The sequence below is a fragment of the Leucoraja erinacea genome, chromosome 17, assembly GCF_028641065.1.
Source record: "Leucoraja erinacea ecotype New England chromosome 17, Leri_hhj_1, whole genome shotgun sequence".
Classification (NCBI taxonomy): Eukaryota; Metazoa; Chordata; class Chondrichthyes; order Rajiformes; family Rajidae; genus Leucoraja; species Leucoraja erinaceus.
In genome coordinates, this window is record NC_073393.1 from 38,027,264 (window position 1) to 38,049,658 (window position 22,395).

The window sequence follows — 22,395 nt, forward strand, 5'->3', positions numbered from 1 at the left end:
CCAGCTCCGCGACGGTGAGGTGAGTCGGCACCTGAGTCCCCGGCTTCTTCCTGTTGGAGGCCGCTCCTCGTTGCAGCCCCAACGACAACTGAGACCCGACGAGAAAAGGTCGGGTCTCCAGTGCAGGGAGAGATTCAAAAGTTTTCCCCCGTCCCCTCCCCACCCCACCCCCACCCCCCCCCACACACACACCCCAACATAAAATAACAAAAACTACATAAAAACACAGACAAAAAATAATAAAAACGCGGACAGGCTGCAGAGGCCGCTGCTGGCCAGAGTCGCGCCGCCTACCGGACAGTTACAGGCATCATTGTATTTTGATGTATATTTGCAGGCTTCTCCATTATAGTGTTTGTTTCTTCCTCTTATCCAAAAATCGAGATGAAATCTAGTGTTTAACTTTATTTTCCCTGCAGAGTTATTACGTTTCTGAAAGACAACAGCTGGGTTGATATGTACACCAGAGCCATCTTTATAGAGTTTACAGTCTACAATGCCAATGTAAACTTGTTTTGCGTAGTCACGCTGATGCTGGAGATGAACGCCATTGGTAAGAGACAAATATATTTTGCTTTTATGCAGTTATTAAGATGACACCAGAGGGAGAACTGAGCACATCTAAGTGGAGGGAGAAAATAAAACGATGCATGTAATTAAATGTAATAATAATAATAATAATAATAACTTTATTTATAAAGCGCTTTTAGACAACATCAGTTACCACAAAGTGCTGTACATGGGAAATCAACAAAAAGTTATTACAAACTGCTAAAACCATTAAGACGACAGGACTATAAAAACAGTAAAAAATTAAAAGACATTAAAAGACATCTACTGCACATGAGAGTAGACAACTGCACAGCCTGGTCTCAACAGCTTGTTTCTGTACTGCGATCTCAATGCAAACTATATGGTCATGTTTTGTACTGTGGTAAATACTCAGCAGTTGTAAACCTCTCTCCTCAGGTGTCTTTCTTGGCAATATGGAGAAGGAAATCATCCGGTTGTACCACTACATTGACGGAAATTATCCTTCCGTTATAGGGGCACAAATTGTTTTTATGCTTGTGGTTATTTATTATATGGTCATGCAGGTAGGTGGAATGATTAGCAAAACATTTTTTTAATTGAATTGAGATAATCTTCTGGAAATTATGCTATTTAATATTGTTGTCGAATTGTGCGAAGCATTGAAATTGGGTAATTTCCAGGTTTTAATGTTAGTTTCCTTTATACCGTAATGTTTGCATCGTGGTCCTGAGACCTTTCATGTTGAGTCACCAGCTAGAAGCATTGGTCCTTGTCAGACTGGGATCGGAGAGGGGAAAGGGAAGGTGAATTACTGGCAGTCCAAATGCAATGATCTGCAATTCACTCCAAAGTCTGCAGAAGCCTGATCATTTTCAATCATTAAAAACACTTTTGAAAACAAGGAATTAAAGAAAGGTTTCGGATTCTATTCAATTAATTTTATGTGTTGTTTAATTGAAATTACTGGGACTCTGTGGACTTTGAGTGATCGGGCAAACCATGTCCCAGATGCCTGGCAGTGTGGGACAGGCTGGTTCCTGGGCTCTGCTTCTGCCACTAATTCAATGCTGTATTGAATTAAAATAACTACTTTGAACAATGTGGCTGAACCTTGATCACCTACCAATGTAATTGGAGTATCTTATTTAATAAGAACACAATACCTGAGCATTCAAGACCCGTGGCATTAGTTGCATCAGTGTTATGACTTGTCGCTTCTTATGTTTACAACTTGCTAAGTATTTTTTGCCAAGTGCCAATGTAGTGAATGGGAGACGTCCTTTACTTTAAAACTGCACATCACAGCCGGTAAGTCCCTGAGCTTCCCTGTAAGAAACTGGTAGGGTGCTAAAAACAAATGAACATTACACACAGATCATGATTTCTTTAACCCATATCTAAAATTAATTACAGGCCATCCTAGATAACAAACGGGATCCATTTTTACAAAGGTGAATTTTGTCCATGTCAGAAAATATACAAACTATATCCACAAACATTGAATGACATTAAAAGCACACACAATAGATAGATCAATGACTGGAAGTGGAGCAAGAGGGGAAACTAGTCCTGTTGTTGATAGGAACAAAGATATTAACATACATTCAACATGGAATTGAATGATATTATGGGAGCTCCCTATGTACAGTGTCCATAAGCAGAACACGAAGTGCTGATGGAACTCAAGTCAGGCAGCATCTGTGGAGGGAATGGTGACTAAGTTCTAGAGAAAGGTTGCGACCCAAAATGTCGCCTGTCCATTCCTTCCCACATGCTGCCTGATCTGCTGATTCCTCCAGCACTTTGTGTTTTGTTCAGTAGTCCAGCATCTGCAGTTTCCCGTGTGTACAGTGTTCATAAAGTCTGGCACTCACAAGGGTCTCAACCCGAAACAGGGTCTCACAACCCGAACACTCACAAGGGTCTCAACCCGAAGTAAGACTTTCATTGTTTGGGATATATGACAATAAAACATTCCTTGACTCTTAACTTTAGTTTCATCTTGGCTCAAACAAAGATCATTCATGATTGGGGGACTTAGGAGGACTTTGAAAGCCCGGGATACTTTCTATGATCATAGATAATGTGTGTTTTAAACTGAAAGCATTTCATCTGAATTTTGAACATCTGAAGCCAGAGAGATCACAGAGCTTGGGGAACAGTGGCCATGTTGAGGGTGGGTGGATGGAGGCCAGGGGCAGGTGCTGATTAACAGAAACAAAATGAAGAACCCTGTTCTGCTCTATTGTGTCCTGCCGCCAAGTGGCTGGATCACCTCCCCTCCTCTGGGACAAGGTTCTTTGATACTGTGTTTAAGAAGGAACTGCAGATGCTGGAAAATCAAAGGTACACAAAAATGCTGGAGAAACTCAGCAGGTGCAGCAGCATCTATGGAGCGAAGGAAATAGGCAACGTTTCGGGCGAGAAGGGTTTCGGTCCGAAAAGTTGCCTATTTCCTTCGCTCCATAGATGCTGCTGCACCTGCTGAGTTTCTCCAGCTTTTTTGTGTATCTCTGATACTGTGGTTGTTGGGAGACCACATATTGGACCATGCATTGTGCAAGTTCTTCCATTTTACTGCAGATGGCTACTCTGTGGTCTCTGGATATATTTTCCTGAAACTTGCTGTTTTGCCTGAGGTGATAATCCATTTATTATGAATTAAAATACTAGAGAGAATTGTTTTGATAAAACTTGTTATGCAATGATTCTTATTCTCCCAATCATGTGTCAAGTATTTTGAGACTAAACTATTTGTCTCTCCTTGACTATCAGTGGCTAACTGTTGTACACACTATATGTTGCTACAGTTAACCTATCTAAAAGAAAACCACAATTTATCAAAGTCACAAGGTTTAATCAAGAATGATGGAAAATTATATTTGCATTTTTAATCTACTTTCCCTCGAGGCTATTCATGATTCTTGCTGGTCTGTAATTGTATTCATTCTCTGGTAATTAATTAAATGGACCACAAATCATGTTAAGTTTTGCCTGTTAAGAGCTATCAAGTAACTTCATTATGTAGCTAATCTTAAAGCAGTCCTCCCCAGCTCTCAGCAGAGACTGCTGGAGTGTAATCAAGGTTCCATTCAACTTACCCCTCTCTCACGATTCACGAGGCAAATTAGTACCTGGACAATTTCCGCGGAGCTTTGGAACCTTCTGCACCTGTCCAGTTTAGTAAAATGCGTCATTAATCAACTGAGCAAACAGAAGGTTTATTACATTGACTAACAAGGGCACTGGACTGAGATTAATCCTGATCAATTAAACTCAGATCAATTATAACTGATGAAAGCAACTGAAGTGTATTTAGTTAGAAGATAGACACAAATGCTTGAGTAACTTAGCGGGACAGGTTGTATCTCTGGAGAGAAGGAATGGGTGACTTTTCGGGTTGAGACTCTTCAGTTTTGACCTGTAACGTTGCCCATTCCTTCTCTCCAGCGATGCTGAGTGAGTAACTCCTGCATTTTATGTCGATCTTCGGTGTGAACAGGCATTTGCAGTTCCTTCCTACACATTATGTATAGTTAGATATGGAGCATGCTGAAACAAATAAAAAACACAAAGTTGACATTAACCCCATGCCCAATCTCCGTTCTCAGGGAAAACAGCTAAAACAGAAAAGACTGCAGTATTTCTGGAACAAATGGAACATGATTGACGTGGCCATTGTACTGTGCAGCTGGAGTGCATTTGGACTGTATATAAAACGAGCAGTGATTGGACCTAGAGTTATAGCGGACTACCTCCAGAATCGGGACAGGTAACTGGGATATTTATCCAGTTCCTGTAAACACTGGAACATTCTGTACTTCCTATGTTGCAGAAATTGAAAGCCTTGGTGTGTGATTGTTGGCCATAAAAGTTGTGAATTTGTGTCCTAAATCTAATCTAGCATTATTTTCTGGTTGGTGATAAACAATAGACAATAGGTGCAGGAGTAGGCCATTCAGCCCTTCAAAATAGTCACTTGAAATAGCGATGTGACTATTTGTGCCATTTAATTTTAATGTGCTGTTGGCTGTGATAATGCATTTTTACACATTGTGTCTCATGGAAGTAAGGTGAGAATAAACTCTTCATCTTAAGCCCTTTGCTCCTCTAGTATGCACTAGGCCATTGACAAGTGTCCTCCACCTCACCGCAGTTCTTTTGAGATCTCCCCAGTTGAGACATTTCAGACATTTCTGTCTGGACACTTGGTCAAGAACAAAATACCTGATTATATTTATTTAAAAAAAACAGATAAATCTCATTCCCGATTGATGAAGGATAGAACACCTGTTATCCTGCTCCTCTGAGAACAAGAAATGGGTTTAAAATAATTCTTGAAGTAATATTTTCTCCAGCATGAAGGATCTAATATTATTCAACCACTGAGATGTGTAAAGCAGTTGCAAAACAGTGACTTCCAATAAGCGAGTTCGGTATTCCGAAAAACGCAAGGAATCATGGGGTTTGTCAAAGGTCATTCGCCATAAAGAAGCGCTCGCTGAACAAACTGCGGATAAATTCTCATCTTTATTCATAATTTGTGTGTAAAAATATATTTAATCTGTGGAACGGGGGTGCCAGGTAGCGGGAGAGTGGGGTTTAGCAGCGAGACAGAGGGGGCAGACTGGACCAGCGGAGAGACATTCTGCTGGCAGTTGCACGCACAGACCCGGGCCTCATCCGCAGCCAGGATCGAACCCGGGTCCTCGGCGGTGCGAGCGCTGCCGAACCCCCACTGGACTGCCCCCCCCTGAGTGTCCCTATCCCCGCCCGGGGGGATGGCTGGAGACATCCGGGGCAACCCTGGACCGACGGGACACCGGCCCAGAGCAGCAGCCCACGGGGCCACAGCTAGCTCGGAGAAGAAGCGCCAACTCCAGCCCAATCCCACCCCAACTCCCGAGGAATCCGCTCCCCGATGGGCCGGGGACCATCAGCCACACCCCTGCCCCATCCAGCAGCCACCGGCCAACCCCCCCTGGCACCAGTGAAAGCCGAGCACCAGCCATCAGTGGGGACACACACAAAGTGCTGCAGCAACCCAGCTGGACAGACAGCATCCCCGGAGAAAAGGAATGGGTGATGTTTCGGGTCGAGACCCTTCTCCAGAGGTGTTGCCTGACCCGCAGAGCCACCGCAGCACCCCGTGTGTATCCCCGCCAGCACCGAGAGGGTCAACTGACAGCCACTGGACAAGAAGAGAGGCGCAGCCGACGGTCCCCAGCCCCCACCCCAACCCTAACCCTAACCCTAACTGCAGTAGGACCTCCTTGCTTCTAAACACAAATCCTCTCGCAATGAAGGTCAACATGCCAATAGCTTTCCTCACTGCCTGTTGTACCTGCATGCTTACTTTCAGTGACTGATGTACAAGCACAACTAGGTCTCGTTTCACCTTCCCTTTTCCTAATTTTCCCAGCAGCACGTGAGGCTGGGAAAATACATCTCGGACCCGCAGACCCTCAATATAGGAGCACCGCAAGGACGTGTACTCTCCCCTCTCCTTTACTCTTTCTACACCAACGACTGCACCTCCACAGACTCCTCTGTCAAGCTTCTCAAGTTTGCAGATGACACAACCCTGATTGGACTGATCCAGGATCGGGAGGAATCTTCCTACAGACAGGAAAGTGACACAGCTGGCGTCCTGGTGCCATCGCAACAACCTGGAGCTCAATGCCCTTAAGACAGTGGAATTGATAGTAAACTTTAGGAGAGCTTCCCCTCCCCTCCCCCCACTCACCATCAACAACACCACAGTCACATCTGTGGAGACTTTAAAGTTCCTTGGAACCATCATCTCCAAGGACCTAAAAATGGGAGGCCACCATCGACTCCACAGTCAAAAAGGCCCAACAGAGGATGTACTTCCTGCGGCAGCTGTGGAAACACAATCTGCCACAGGCAATGATGGTCCAGTTTTATACTGCCATCATAGAGTCTGTCCTCACCTTCTCCATCAGCTGAGAAGGTTGTTGGCTGCAACCTTCCCCCCCATTTAGAAACTGAACACTGCAAGGGCCAGGAAGCGAGCGGGTAAGATCATCTCTGACCCCTCTCATCCTGGCCACAAACTCGTTGAATCACTTCCCTCTGGAAGGCGACACCGGACTGTCAAAGCTGCCACAGCCAGACATAAAAACTGCTTTTATCACATGAGCAGTAACTCTACTCAATAACCAAAAGTCTGTAGCCTCCTTTTGCTCTGATATTTTATTGCATTCACATGTTAAACTATAATGTTTTATTCTTAATGTGTTATGTTTTATTCTTAATTGATTACTGTATATTGCGCTGTTACTTGCGAGTGGAGCACCAAGGCAAATTCCTTGTATGTACACATACTTGGCAAATAAACGTACTTATTCATTCATTCATTCATTCATCTGAAACCATTCAGAAAATAATCTTCCTTCCTGTTCTTGCCACCAAAGTGGATAACCTCACGATAACCAGACAGGGCTGAACAATTTCTGGAGTTCATCCACGCAGTCTTTAAATCTTTGCCATTGCATCTCCACACTCAACTCTTTAAGCATAATTTGCCAGTTAATCCTAGCCAAATCCTATCTCATACCTTCAAAGTCTCCTTTATTCAAGTTCAGGAGCATCATCCCTGGATTAACCGTGTCACTCTCCTTCCTAATGTAGAATTCCACCATATTATGGTCGCCCTAACGGTAACATTTTTAGATATTCCGGTAGAGATTTTTCCCCTGGAGTCCAAAATCACCTTATCTGAAAAATTCATGCTTTCTCTGCAGCTCGTTCCTCTTAGCCACCATGCTCTTTGTGGAAATAGCTGCCCCTTTCAGTACCTTTGAAATCTTTACTCTCACCTTAAACCTATTCCTTTTAGCTTTAGGTAGACACAAAATTCTGGAATAACTCAACGGGACAAGCTGCATCTCTGGAGAGAAGGAATGGGCGATGCTTTGGGTTGACACCCTTCTTCAGACTTCAGCATTTTGGTTTGACCTTCGATTTAAACCAGCATCTGCAGTTCTTTCTTACACCCTTTAGCTTTAGTCTCCCTTCTGTTCACCTTATCTACACCCCTCATGAGACACTTCTATAGGCTGTGAAATGGTAGTTGAAAAATGTCCTAAAGCTGTAACATGGGCTACAAAACATTTGGATGCAGATATACCAATTTGATCATGACTTCAAAGAACTGCAAAAAGATAAAGGTTTACAGTAGATTTAATAATAAAACATTTGTCTTGATAATCATATTATATATGTAAACTGATGGTGTACGTGGTTACTTGCAGGTTCATCAACTTCTATGAGACTGCAATTACTGACTCTGCCCTTGGTTACGTGATTGCTTTCCTGGTCTTACTAGCGACCGTCAAATTCTGGAGTCTGCTGCATTTGAACCCGAAGATGCACTTAATTACTTCTTCCATGGAGCGAGCTTGGGGTAATCTTCTGGGACTTCTGCTCATCATGCTGGTGTTGCTCGTGAGCTACTCCTCTATAGTAAGCAAACTGGTATCCCCACTGTTCTCCCTTGTCCTCGCCCCTTGTCCCCACCCTTTGACTCCATGACCTCCTGCCATCCTACATCCCTTTCAGATATCTTAATATTTTATTTGCATCACCATCTGTGCCATAAAAGCCCTGAAGTCTGGAAAGTCCTCCCTATGTCTCTCTCAAGTTGCTCTATACATAATTTTTTTGTTTATGCTTCTGATCATGTGTGAAACTTTACTTGGTTGCTCCTGTGAAGTATCATGAGGGATGCTTTGACCTGGCTAAAGGAGCCATATAAATGCAAGTTGTTAATTCTGTAGAAACATATTTTATTATAATTACCCTTACCAAAAAAATTTACCAGAACATACGAGTGAATTCCCAGTTCAATTGGTCCGTTTGTCCCTTCTTTGTTATGTCACTAACATCATTACAGATTAAAACCAGGGCTTTATCTTCTCTTCCACAGTGTAACCTGGTCCTGGGTTTGAACCTCTCCTCCTACAGAACCTTCACTAGTGCAGTTGTAACAATGGTCCGTCTACAGCTTGGAGTCTTCAACTATGATGAGGTGAAACTGTTGCAATATCACTAAAACAATTGCAAATTGCTCTAATCCTGTGGATGTGTCAGAAATGTGATTTAATTACTGTTTGTGAATGTTTAATTAGGGATAATTTTGGTGCAGCCTAAAATTTACATTGGGGCTGGCATGGTGGCGTAGCGGTAGAGCTACTGCCTAACAGCGTCAGAGAACCGGGTTCCATCGGTTCAGAGTTTGTACGTTCTCCCCGTGACCTGTGTGGGTTTTCTCCGAGATCTTCGGTTTCCTCCCACACTACAAAGACGTACAGGTTTGGAGGTTAATTGGCTTGGTATGAATGTAAAACTGTCCCAAGTGTGTGTAGGGCAGTGTAGGTGTAGCAACTCTGGAAAGAAGGGATGGGTGACGTTTCAGGTCGAGACCATTCTTCAGACTGAATCAAGGGCGAGGGAAACACAGAGATATGGAAGGGTAAGGTGTGAGAATGAGAGATCAAGGGGGACCAAGCTCAAGGAAGATGTAGAATAGATCATTGTTAGCTCGGCGAAGGTGAGATGTCATTTTTATCTATATGTATGGATTGCAGCCCTTGCAAGGTGCAAATCATGCAGATTGTGAAATGCTGGTAAACAATGTACCAGATGGAGCTGGCTGCTGGGTGTGTGAGGAGCCACTATCCCAACTTTAGCTTGAGTCAGTCTTGTATAAATCTCACCCTCTCCTCCATCAGTGTTGGAGCACTGATGTGCTGAGAATATGGTGGGTGTACATTGGTGTGATCTCTCACTGATGTTGCCAGGAGGACTGGTGTACAAAAAAGCAAGCCCTTGCATTTGAACTGGGTCAGCAATCCTGTAGAGCAAGGTAACACAGGCACATGCTTCACTTAATTGAAATGTTTTTCAGTGATGCCATCAGAGTGGAGTCTGACAGCAGGTGAAATGGGTCAGCCTGTCCAGCACCAACCTCTGGGCTGATGGGCACCAAGGGGGTGTGTCTGGCCACCGGGCTGGATCCATGGTAGCAATAGCATGGGTTTCCCCCCCTTCTGCCATCATCACCTTGTCAGGGGAGTTTCTCCCAAACCAATTCTGAGGAATTCAGCCCTTAAATGATAGTATGTAATGCAACATTTAATCATCTGTACGTACATACCATAAGTGTCGGGGCTTGAATACTGTGAGATTTGATGCTGATTTTTGAATTATGCATGACATTTTGTTCCATTTTGTTCAGGTGCTGAGAACTAATCCAGTCTTGGGTGCATTCATCATCACTACCTGTGTGATCTTCATGACCTTCATCCTCATCAATGTCTTTATTTCTGCCCTACTCGTGTCCTTCAGTGAGGAGCGACATAATCCTACGGTGCGTACCCACAGTGGGCGCACTCTTTGTTGCTTTTGCCAACTGCTGGTGTTGCTTTACCGTCTGAAATGATCACATAGTCAACTCATGTTACACACGTGCACACACACACACACCGAAGAGTGATCTTTCTCTCCCTCACCCAATTACCATTCATAAACAAAACTCAGGAGCAAGTTGCAAACACAAATGTATACATATTGATCCCCAGCTGCATCTCATGTCTTCAGAAGATTTTATCCTTGGTTCTCTTATAAAAATAACAGAAATAATCTTTTGCTCAAACTTACTCCAAAAAGATACTACAGAAGATGATGCTGTTAATATTCAAAGCTCTGATTTTTAATTCATTTGCAGTCTGATTTCATAATATTTGGTGTCGTGCATTTGTTTCTTTAACTGTTTTACTTCAGTTTTGGGGGCTTATTCCGAAAAATACTTCCCTTAATTATTTTTGATGGCTTTATTTAAATTTCCCATACACAATTGTGAGAAATGTAATGCTTTCATACGTTCCAATACCACTGCCTGATCATTGTAGTAGTAGCCAACTTAACGGATGGGTAAATGCACCTTGAATGTCTTTTTTACCCAGAGGGTTGTGAATCTGTAGAATTCTCTGCCTCAGAAGGCGGTGGAGGCCAATTGGCTGGATGCTTTCAAGAGGGAGTTAGATAGAGCTCTTAAAGATAGCGGAGTCAGGGGATATGGTGAGAAAGCAGGAACTGGGTACTGAATGTGGATGATCAGGCCATGATCACAGTGAATGGCAGTGGTAGTATCTTAACCTCCTGATGATAACTCGTGGAATAGATTCGAGAGACATTTATTGTCATATGCACCAATTGGTACAGTGAAATTCGGGGTCACCATACAGCCAGACGAATAAAAAAGAACAAAACACGATAGTATTTTAACATAAACATCCCCTGCACAGTGGAATCAAAGTTTCCTACTGTGAGGGAAGGCCCAAAGTTCAGGCATCCTCCTCTTTGATGTTCTTTGATTTTATGGAACGGCTGGTCCATTCTAAGTGGACAGATTCTTGGTTCTTGGTTACTTGGACCTCCAAAATATTCCAACTGGAATTTAAACTGGAGGTGGTGAAGGGAGAATAGTCCTGCATGCCTGGGAAATCTCATTCAAATATAAACATATTTTTGGAGACCTTGAAAGAGCAGTTGTTGATTCCTTCGTCTGGGGCCATGGGTTCAGATTAAGATTTGGGAAAGCACGGACTGAGATGTTCAGCAATTTTCTCAGCATTGCAAATCCATGGAATTCTCCACCAAAGGAGCAGCACGGTGGCGCAGGGGAAGAGTTGCTGCCTTACAACGCTCGCAGCACCAGAGATCCGGGATCGATCCCGATTACGGGTGCTGCCTGTAAGGAGTTTGTACGTTCTCCCCGTGACTGCGTGGGATTTCTCTGAGATCTTTGGTTTCCTCACACACTCCTAAGACATACAGGTTTGTAGGTTCATTGGCTTGGGTTTGTATACTGGGTGTAAAGTGTCCTTAGGCTTGTGTTAATGTGTGGGGATCGCTGGCTGGTGCAGACTCGGTGGGCCGAAGGGACTGTTTCCTTGCTGTATCTCTGAACTAAACTAAAAAACTGTGTTTAGTCAAGATGAGATTGATAAATTGCTGGAAACTAAGGGAATTGAGGAAATTGGGGATCGGGTGAGAATGCGGAGAGTGTATAGGGTCTCATTAATCAGCAAGGCACACTTAAAGAGGAGAGTAGAATACTGAACATTTTATGCATCACCTAACCTGGGGCATTACAATGGAGTTGGCTCCATATTGGCTTTAGATAACTACAGGCCAGGACTGGTGTCCCAGTAATTTATGCAATACATATATTTTGTCCCTTTTCATTTTATTTACCTGGATTTATTTTTCTTTAACCTAATCTGCTGCTGCTTTATTGTGGGGAATGGAAAAAATCTAATTTTCTTGCAGTAATTCAGTAAAGCATGTTGCATTTCAATGAATTCTATTTCTATGATGTTGTTAGCTGAAAGTATTGTAAGGTTTGTGTGCGTATAGGGATTTTTTAAAAAATAGACTACAGATAAAAGCAAAGTCACAGGAAGTGAAAGATGAGACATCCAAAGTTCAGTGATTATATTGACTAATTCTATAGCCGTTACTGAGAAATGTAAACGCAGATGAACAGTGTTGTAAGAATCGAATACTTAAACTTTTCTGTTACCTGGTTGATCCAATTACTTTTCAGCCTTCGGAAAATGAAGAAATAGTTGACTTACTTTTGACAAGATTATGCGGCATCGTTGGAGTTCAAAGGAAGAAGAAGAGAACGCCCCAGTCAAATGCTGAAGTAATGGAATCTTTGCTCTAAGGGGAAAAGGCTAATCACCTAAAGGAACCAAATGGAGAAAACCAGACACCTTATTGAATGGTTGCAGAATTCTGCAAAGGGGAGAAACTATGTGATGCAAGAGCTAAGGAAGAGTGCAGATTATTTCACAACAAAAATGCAGTGCTTTTTTTTTGAATAATGTCTTCATTATTTTTTTTTTTCGCCTTCCATCACAGTGAGGAAAGTGGAGGAGTCACTGTGGTGGATGTTTATGTTCAAATGTATTTTGTGTGTTTTGTTGCTTTTTATTGGCATGAGTGTACGGCAAATCAAATGTTGCAAAACTTACTATGATTATTATTAGTGTTTTAGGTAATTATTAGACGTCTTAGAATTCATGTAAAGTTGATAAATTGCTAGAAAATATTCCATTTGGGAACATGAAAGCAGGGAAGAAGAAACAAGGAAATTGGATGCTGAAAGAACTCAGTAGACAACAGAGACAAAGGGTGTGCGGTTGCTAAACACTTTAACTCCCCCTCTAATTCCCGCACTGACCTTCTTGTCCTGGGCCTCCTCCACTGTCAGAGTGAGGTCCAATGCAAATTGGAGGAACAGCACCTCATATTTTGCTTAGGCAGCTTATAACCCAGCGGTATGAATTCTAATTTCTCTAACTTCAGGTAACCCTTACACCCCCTCTCTCTCCATCCCTCCCCCACCTTAGTTCTCCGACTAGTTTCACTGTCCTGATTAATTTTACTGATTGTATGCCTCCTTGTCACCTTCTCCTCTATGGAAATGTGGAACCATTCTCCATTTCCATATCATCATCTGCTTTGATCTGTCATTTTCACACCTTACCCTTCCATATCTCTAGACTCCCTCTCCCCTGATTCTCAATCTGAAGAAGGGTATCAACTCAAAACCGTTCCTTCTCTCCAGAGATGCTGCCTGTCCCGCTGTTACTACAGCATTTGTGTCTATCTTCTGAATGTCAATGATGCAGGTTGAGATCGCCCGACCTGCTTTGTCCCAGATTCCAGCATCTGCAGTATCTTTTGTCCTCATTTAACCCTGCATCTGAGCCTATTCTGCCAGTCTATGGTCTCGCTCTACGGTTAAGACAGTGGGAATATGATTTTTTCAAACACTCAGTCGAGTTCTTTTCAACGAGCATCACTTACAACTTCTTGTATTCCAACTTCTTTGTGGTAGAAATCCATTTTTGAATACATTTTGTCTATGAGATAACTTTTTGTAATGCACCTGAGCACCTCATCGTTTTGGATTCTAATTTCTCACCATTAAAAATACATTTAAATTTTAATATTGAAGAAGGGTCCCGACCCGTAACATCACCCATTCCTTCTCTCCAGAGATGCTGCCTGTCCCGCTGAGTTACTCCAGCTATTTGTGTTTATCTTCAGTTTAAACCAGCATTTGCAGTTCCTTCCTACATATAATGTATTCTTTAATAACTTTGGTTAACAAAAATCTCAGATGTAAAGTTAACAATTGACATTGTAGCAGTTACTCTATCTGCACCATTTATGGCAGACATGTTTTTTTTTTAATTGAAAGCGAAAGCCAGAAATTGTGGCAGGACTGAATTAATACATAGAGTTAATGATCTATATTCTAAAGCCTGAGTATCATTCAATTAAGTAACAACATGATGGGTGCTATTTAGGACATTTTTGAGGACTGTAATGTAAAGTTTTTAGAAAACTTGCTCAATTATGTTATAATATCAATGAGAAGGGAAATTTGAGTCACAACTAATGCAAACAACAAAAATGAAAACAGTTAGAAGGATACAAAATAATACATCTGTAGCTAAATCATGACAGACTTTGTGTTTGGTGTTTATATTCATTGCTTTGCTTTTTTTAAAGTTTGTTGTGAATGCTGTGTTACTTTTGTTACCTGCACTGTACTTAATGTAAACTCCTGTACAATTTAATCTTAAATAAATTCAGGCTTTACAATCTCCATGTAATTGTAAAGATTTTTCTGTGACCTGAAGATCTGCTTTGCTCTGTCAATATGAATTTCAGTGGTTAGATGGTGGAATCCTGGAACATTGTCTACAGGATTATCTTGAGGATGAATAAAAAAAATATTATATAAACAAAATACTTGTCTCTAGTTTCCAGCAAATACTTCAGCTCAACCAATATAATTGCAAAGAAAATATATAGAGATAGTATTTGCCTCAGGATTTGATTAAAAATTCCAAATGTTACCATTGCAAAACACTGCAAATGCTGAAAATTAGAAAATATTACAAATATTATAAATGTCAATGTGCAGCAGGTCAGGCAGCACTTTTAGAAAGAGATTTGTTTTGATTTAACATAAATACAAACTAGAGATCATATTAATCTTAATCATTTTACCGAGGACAAAAATGAAGTTGGCAGTGATCTGGATGAGTGGTTTTTATCTTTTGTGCATGAGAGTATTTTGTACATGGTGATTTTCAGTCGGGCTGATGCAATTTATAAGCAGGGTGTAGCAAAGTGACAAATATTCATGGATGTTTAGTATCTGTATAATACACGACAGATTAAGCCACAAGTAAGGTGCAGCGTAGCACCATACTGCACAGCACTGATGTTTGTTGGAGTTTTGTTCCATAGCTGTCCATGGTAGCATCATGCTTCTCCTGAAAATATATGACATTTCCTTTGTCTGAAACTCGTCATTTGCAAAACCATGAATTGACGAAGTAGATAATTCCACAGGCAGAGCATCTTTTGAAAGAAAATTGGCTCAATTCAGAAGAAGATTATAGAATCACAGAGAGAGAAATTAGATTTGGAATAGTCAACAAAAGCGACAGCACAGATATAGTACTAGAGTTATACAGCATGAAAACAGGCCCTTCGGCCCAATTCGACTATACCAACCAACCTTCCCCACACCCTCCATCCCATTCCTATCATGTATCTGTCCAAATGTCTTTTAAATGCTGTAATTGTACCCATCTTAACCATGTTACAGATTGTGGAGGCATTGATAGTGATCTTTCAATAAGCACTAGTCAGAAGTGGTTCCAGAGGACTAGAAAATTACAAATGTTACTCCGCTGTTCAAGAAGGGAAACTAACTTGGTCTGACTTCAGGATGAGGTTTCCGAGTGATTAGAAGCACAGGATAAAATAGGCAAAAGTCACCATGGTTTTGTGAAAGGGAGATCTTGCCTGACAAATCTGTTGGAATTCTTTGAGGAAATAAATAGGATATGAGCAGGATTGACAAAGGAGAGTCAGTGGATGTTGTATCTCAGTAGGCCTTTGATAAACTGCTGCACGTGAGGCTGCTAAATAAGACAAGAGCCCATGGTATTAGAGGAAAAATACTAGCAAGGATATCGGGTTGTCTAGCTGACAGAAGGCAAAGAGTGTCAAAAGGCGAAGAGTTCCACATGGGGTCGGTGCTGGGGCCGCTACTCTATTTGAATGAGGGAATTGAAGGCTCTGTTGGCAAGTATGCAGATGCAATATTCGCATTTATTTCAAGAGAACTAGGATATAAAAACAGGGATGTAATGCTGAGGCTTTATAAGGCGCTGATCAGACTGCCGTTGGGGTATTGGGAGCAGTTTTGGGCCCCATATTTGAGGGGGGATATGTTGGCATTGGAGAGGGTCCAGAGAAGATTTACGAGAATTATCTCGTGATAATTGCATTAACTTATGATGAGTGTTTGACAGAACAGGGCCAGTACTCGCTGGAGTTTAGAAAGATGAGGAAGGACCTCATCAAAACTTACTGAATAGAGAACAGCCTGGATAGAGTGAATGTGGAGACAATGCTTCCACTAATAGGAGTGTCTAGGACCAGAGGGCACAACCTCAGAATAAAAGGATGTATTTTTAGAAAGTAGATGAGAATGAATTTCTTTAGTGGTGAATCTGTGGAATTCATTGCCACAGGTGGCTGTGGAGGCCGTCATTGAGTATTTTTAAGGTTGAGATTGATAGATTCCTGATTTTAAGTGTGTCAAAGGTTATGGGGATAAGGCCGGAGAATGGGGTTGAGGAAAAGATCAATCAGCCATGATTGAATGGCGGAGTAGACCCGATGGGCTGAATGGCCTAATTCTGCTTCTATGAATTTGAACTTATGTATTCAGTAACATCTAGTCTTAATGCGTTGTACATCAATGATCTAAACAAAAATACTTTTGCAATAGCGTTCGTTTCTTACCTGGATTGGTTCATTCTTCACCTTTGTAATCTGAGAGAATGAGTGAATAATAAAACGGTGCTCTATTGTTATTGGTTTAATGAAACCTAACAAATGTGTTCACTTAGGGTGGAATAAAGGAGGCCAACAGTTACCCAACCCCAAGGCAAAAAGCATGAGCAGTACAACAACCTATACTTATAGTTTGAAAACAATGTATTTGCAGTAATGTTTAAGAATCTTCAGTACACTTACTTTGGACAAATTTAAGCAAAGGTTTACTATTACAACAATAAGAGGCATTCATTTTACCTCAAAATTCGGACTCGACAAAGGGAAACGTGAATTTTGAGATTAAACTTTGTTAGTCGCAATAAAGTATTGGCTCTTATTAACAATCTTAAAATGCTTCACATAATCCCAAGGGCATTACTGCGCTCCTTAACGCAAACACTGCAAAGCTGACACATCCTGAGGCAAGATCACAGAGGTACTGAAGTCAAGTCAAGTCGTCAAGTCAAGTCAAGTTTATTTGTCACATACACATACGAGATGTGCAGTGAAATGAAAGTGGCAATGCCTGCGGACTTTTGTGCAAAAGACAAACAACAAAACAACCAAACAAATTATAAACACAATCATAACACACATATTATTCATTGAAGAATCACAAGCTAAGGGCTGAAGCACAATGATGAAGGCGTCAAAGTTGTGGCACTGTTCTAGCAAGGCAATTGCAGCGTCCCAGTTATTTGAGAACATGCCTCAGCCATGACATGTATGAAAAACAAAAAATAGTCGTTGTCCAGTATTAATTTCAAAGGGAGTCTGTTTTGAGGTGACCCTCTGCACGACATAGGGCAGCAAATCTCTCTGGACTGCTTATCTCTTTCACCCCTGTGGTGATAGCTCGATGTTTTCCCCTTCATTATATCGACAAATATCAGAAAACATCCACGTTGCAATAATTATCCAGCCGGCAAACAGTGGGAATAAAGACCAGTGAAACTATGTCCATAACCTTGCCACTTCACAAATAGATGGGCAGCTGAAATCAAGGCCATTGATCATAGGCAGGGCATCTTTTAGGGAAACAAGGAGATAAGCCAAGTACCATTGTGAATGGCAAAGGGTTAGTTCTGAATGATTGGTCTCACTTCAACAATGAGAATCTTGGGGCATAACACAAGTTTGATGATCGCTGTGGGAAACAACTGGATTCCTCAAATTCAACCAAAGCAAGCAACAATGGAACGGCATCTAAAATATTAACTTTTCTGATATGGCCGTGCGGCAGCTGCACTACATTGTAAAGATTCTTCTTTAATAAGCTGAAAGAAGAACATTTTCCCTTACTTTTATTGGTCTGGTTTCCATTTCCCAAAAGCGTGCCAATGCCTTGTGGAGAGTCACAGGTAGAACAAAATGTCATTTAAAATCTTCCACCATGATTATGCCATGGATTTTTAATAGCTTGCAGTGGTTCCTTACCGCCTTTGTCTTTGATCAGACAGGGCTTAACATTGAGGACTGAGAATGGGTGAATATTCTGGATTTCTGTTTGGAATCTTGGGAAGCAAGAAGCATTTATCTGGACACTCTTTCAAGAGATTAGCAGAGCCATGAAAATCAAGATAGCACACAAGCTGCGAAGTGAATGGGTTTGGTAGTCCAAACGTTGCTTTGTGTGTCTAGAACCCAGTAGCCTGCTTCCCTTCATTAGATGTCTTCCCTCTGCTGTGGGTTCCAAACAACCCATTGAGTTTCTCCAACAGTAGGTCTATTAGTTCCTCATCTTCAGTTGGCTGGACAGCAAAGAAATACAATTTAAATAATGGTTAGATCTTAAAGCATACAAGCTAAATGAATACTGATTAAAAAAGGAATATAAACGATATTTTATATATATATATAGTTGCAAAAGGTTTGTTTTCTGTCAAGAAACATATACCTACTGTTGGGGACTGTCGCTCTATTGTGAAGGTCACCAGAAGCAAGGACAGAATGAGATTTAAAACCAAAAAGGACATACAGATGGTGGAAGTGGTGACAATGATTGCACCTGTAATGGGATAAAGCTCCATCACCTGGATGTGAAAAACAGCACAGAGACATAGTTAGAAAAGGAGAAATTACATGCATCTGTAATCTAGTAGTTTACAACCAGGATGACTAACAGGTAACATTCTAATTTCATTAAACTGGTGAGAGACGACTCCTTGCCTTGAAAATGGGAGAAAATAGCTGAGATTTTCATTTATTGGTGGTGGCTAATGGGCATTCAATTCAAGGGCAGTGGTTGTCATAAAATAAGTAATCCCTCTTCTGCAGTTTCTGATATTGGAGAGGATGAAAAATAGTTCAACAGAAAGATTCAACAGAAGGTGTTTGTAAAATGACAATGAGAAATCGCAGACCAGCACTAGTACCATGAGCTGTTTGAACTTGGAGTCTCCACTACATATATTGTTCAAGCTCTTAAAGATAGCAGAGTCGGGGGATATGGGGAGAAGACAGGAACGGGGTATTGATTGGGGATGATCAGCCATGATCACATTGAATGGCGGTGCTGGTTCGAAGGGCCGAATGGCCTACTCCTGCACCTATTGTCTATTGTCTATTGACTCAACCAGGCAAATAGTACTAACAAATTGCAATTACCAAAATAAACTCAGGGATTACTCAAATGTAATGAAAATGCTAACTTATTGGACACGGAGAAACTGGAGGTTTTACCAGATTAATGTCCACAACTTGCCTCTTTAATGTCTCTGAAATGATTCGCACCAGAACAGAAACAGTGACATTTATTGAACTCTTTCAAAATGTCGAGGCACCAATTGAATCTAGTTTAGGAATCTCAATCATACACTGATGGAAACTAGAGAAACGTTATAGGACTACAATTCTCTGGCAGCAACATTAAGTTGCTCATGATTTTTGCTCGCTGGCCAGCTATTTCCACAATGACCGTCTGTGGTTTTCGCAGAAGCAAAGACCTCATCAAGGCCACCACAGTCTTGTTGATAAAGGCCTGTGTAGAAGGGGGCCTTCTTAGTGTAAATTCCAGCAGGTAAAGCGTCTAGAATTAGCACATACTCTACTCCAATGTATTCTCTGGGCACCCCTCTATCCCCGATGTAAAGTCAACAAGCCAGACAGAAAGTGCTGGAGCAACTCAGCAGGACAGGCAGCATCTCTGAAGACAAGGAACGGGTGACGTTTCGGGTCGAGACCCTTCTTCAGACCCTTGTAAAATAAACAATGTTGCCTCTGTAGGTCTACCTATTGTGGATCTAAAACAGGTGCAATAACTAGTGGAGTGAGTGAGCTATACAGGCAGGATCGTCAGTGATAATACATTGGAGGGAACCTATTTTTAGACACCTGTGAGCCAACAGAAATGAATGCAGATTTCTGATCCTATTTTAGGCCAATGATATTAAATTTATTTATACAGGGCAGAACATTTGATGAGAAAGGCTCGTTAAACAGTATTCACTCCAAAATACTTTGTAGCATGTTAAACATTCTCTCACCTCAGCACAGTTGGAGTATCCCAGCTGGAGACTGAGCAATGATAACGCTGCCTTGAAGAACGTAGCATACGATGGCAAGTATGGACCCAGCACCACATAGGACTGCAGCATATAACGTTACAAATGACTTAAATAATCTCTCCTTAGTACAGTAAAACTTTCTCAACTGCTTTTATTTTAACGAATTACAGCAATAAATGTCAGCAACGTTTGTATTCCAGTGCAATGGAGAAAGTGAAAGCCCCATAGACACAAGACCAAGACTCGAACAACTAGTGTTATCAGTTACCTGAAATTACATATTTGTCTTAATTTGATCTTTTCCCATTCAGCTGAATAGATGCTCCATCTGAAATTAACCTAGAATTTTTGGGAATTTGGGCCTGTGCAAGATAATCTTCAATCAGGTGGATGAATTATTTTGAAGGATAGATCACAAAGGATTCAAGGAGACAGCTGAATGGATAGAAAATTGGCTTCATGGAAGGAAGCAGAGGGTGATGGTAGAAGGTTGCTTCTCAGACTGGATGCCTGTGACTAGTAGTGGGCCTCAGGGTTCAGTGTCGGGCCTGTTACTGTTTGTCATCTACATCAATGATTTGGATGAGGACATACAGGGCAAGATTAGCAAGTTTGCGGATGATACAAAAGTGGATGGTTTTGCAGATAGTGAAGATAGTTGTGAAAAATTGCAGCAGGATCTGGATCAATTGGCCGGATGGGCTGAGGAATGGTTGATGGAATTTAATACAGAGAAATGTGAGTTGTTACATTTTGGGACGTCGAACAAGGGCAGGACCTACACAATGAATGGTCGGGCTCTGATGATTGTAGAGCAGAGGGATCTAGGAGTGCAGGTGCATGGTTCCTTGAAGGTGGAGTCGCAGGTAGATAGGGTGGTCAAAAATGGTTTTGGCACATTGGCCTTCATTAGTCAGAGTATTGAGTATAAAAGTTGGGAGGTCATGTTGCAATTGTATAAGACATTGGTGAGGCCACATTTAGAATATTGTGTTCAGCTCTGGGCACCATGTTGTAGGAAAAATGTTGTCAAGCTGGAGAGGGTACAGAGAAGATTTACGAGGATGTTGGCAGGCCTAGAGGGTCTGAGCTGTAGGGAGAGGTTGCATAGGCTGGGACTCTATTCCTTGGAGCGCAGGAGGATGAGGGGGATCTTATAGAAGTGTGTAAAATCATGAGAGGAATTGATCAGGTAGATGCACAGAGTCTCTTGCCCAGTGTAGGTGAATCGAGGACCAGAGGATATAAGTTTAAGGTCAAGGGGAAAAAATTTAATAGGAATCAGAGGGGCAGCTGTTTCACACAAAGGGTGGTTGGTGTATGGAACAAGCTGCTAGAGGAGGTGGTTGAGGCTGGGACTAGCCCAATGTTTAAGAAACAGCTAGACAATACATATGTAGGTCAGGTTTGAAGGGATATGGTCCAAATGCGGGCAGTGTAACTGGGACATCTTTTCCGGTGTGAGCAAGTCTAAGGCTTTGGGAAAGATACACAAGGGCAACATCTGTTTCAGGGCTCAAAGTGGACTTGAAATTACTTCTCAGCCCTTCCCAACCTATGGAGGTGGACATGGTTGCAAAGGGCTACATAAAAACCCGAGGCAAATCCAAATGAGGCAAATGCTGTGTTCAGCAACTACCTCTTAATGTCAAAGTACAAGATTTGAGTATAGGAGCAGGGAGGTTCTACTGCAGTTGTACAGGGTCTTGGTGAGACCACACCTGGAGTATCGCATACAGTTTTGGTCTCCTAATCTGAGGAAAGACATCCTTGCCATAGAGGGAGTACAGAGAAGGTTCACCAGACTGATTCCTGGGATGTCAGGACTTTCATATGAAGAACGACTGGATAGACTCGGCTTGTACTCGCTAGAATTTAGAAGATTGAGGGGGGATCTTATAGAAACTTACAAAATTCTTAAGGGGTTGGGCAGGCTAGATGCAGGAAGATTGTTCCCGATGTTGGGGAAGTCCAAGACAAGGGGTCACAGTTTAAGGATAAGGGGGAAATCTTTTAGGACCGAGATGAGAAAAACATTTTTCACACAGAGAGTGGTGGATCTCTGGAATTCTCTGCCGCAGAAGGTAGTTGAGGCCAGTTCATTGGCTATATTTAAGAGGGAATTAGATGTGGCCCTTGTGGCTAACGGGATCAGGGGGTATGGAGAGAAGGGAGGTACAGGATATTGAGTGGATGATCAGTCATGATCATATTGAATGGCGGTGCAGTTTCGAAGGGCCGAATGGCCTACCCCTGCACCTATTTTCTATGTTTCTATTTTAATAATATTGATTAGATACTGGCATACAGCCTTTGATAATGTGGAGAGACAAAGTGAGATTTGTTTGTTCACCTACAGCTATTTGCAACCAATCCATGTTCAGCT

The 22,395-nt window shown here is 41.8% G+C and overlaps 1 protein-coding gene across 1 annotated transcript in view; it reads left to right on the forward strand.

Moving 5' to 3' along the window:
- LOC129705509 (polycystic kidney disease protein 1-like 2) overlaps positions 1-14,378 on the forward strand; it is a 64,878-nt gene extending 50,500 nt beyond the window's left edge. Inside the window, exons 21-27 of the mRNA XM_055649096.1 lie at positions 420-553; positions 970-1,097; positions 4,146-4,306; positions 7,812-8,022; positions 8,486-8,587; positions 9,797-9,928; positions 12,170-14,378. Of these exons, the coding sequence (XP_055505071.1) occupies positions 420-553; positions 970-1,097; positions 4,146-4,306; positions 7,812-8,022; positions 8,486-8,587; positions 9,797-9,928; positions 12,170-12,292 (991 nt within the window). The 3' untranslated portion in view covers positions 12,293-14,378. The remainder of the gene's footprint in view (positions 1-419; positions 554-969; positions 1,098-4,145; positions 4,307-7,811; positions 8,023-8,485; positions 8,588-9,796; positions 9,929-12,169) is intronic.
- Positions 14,379-22,395: the final 8,017 nt, after the last annotated feature.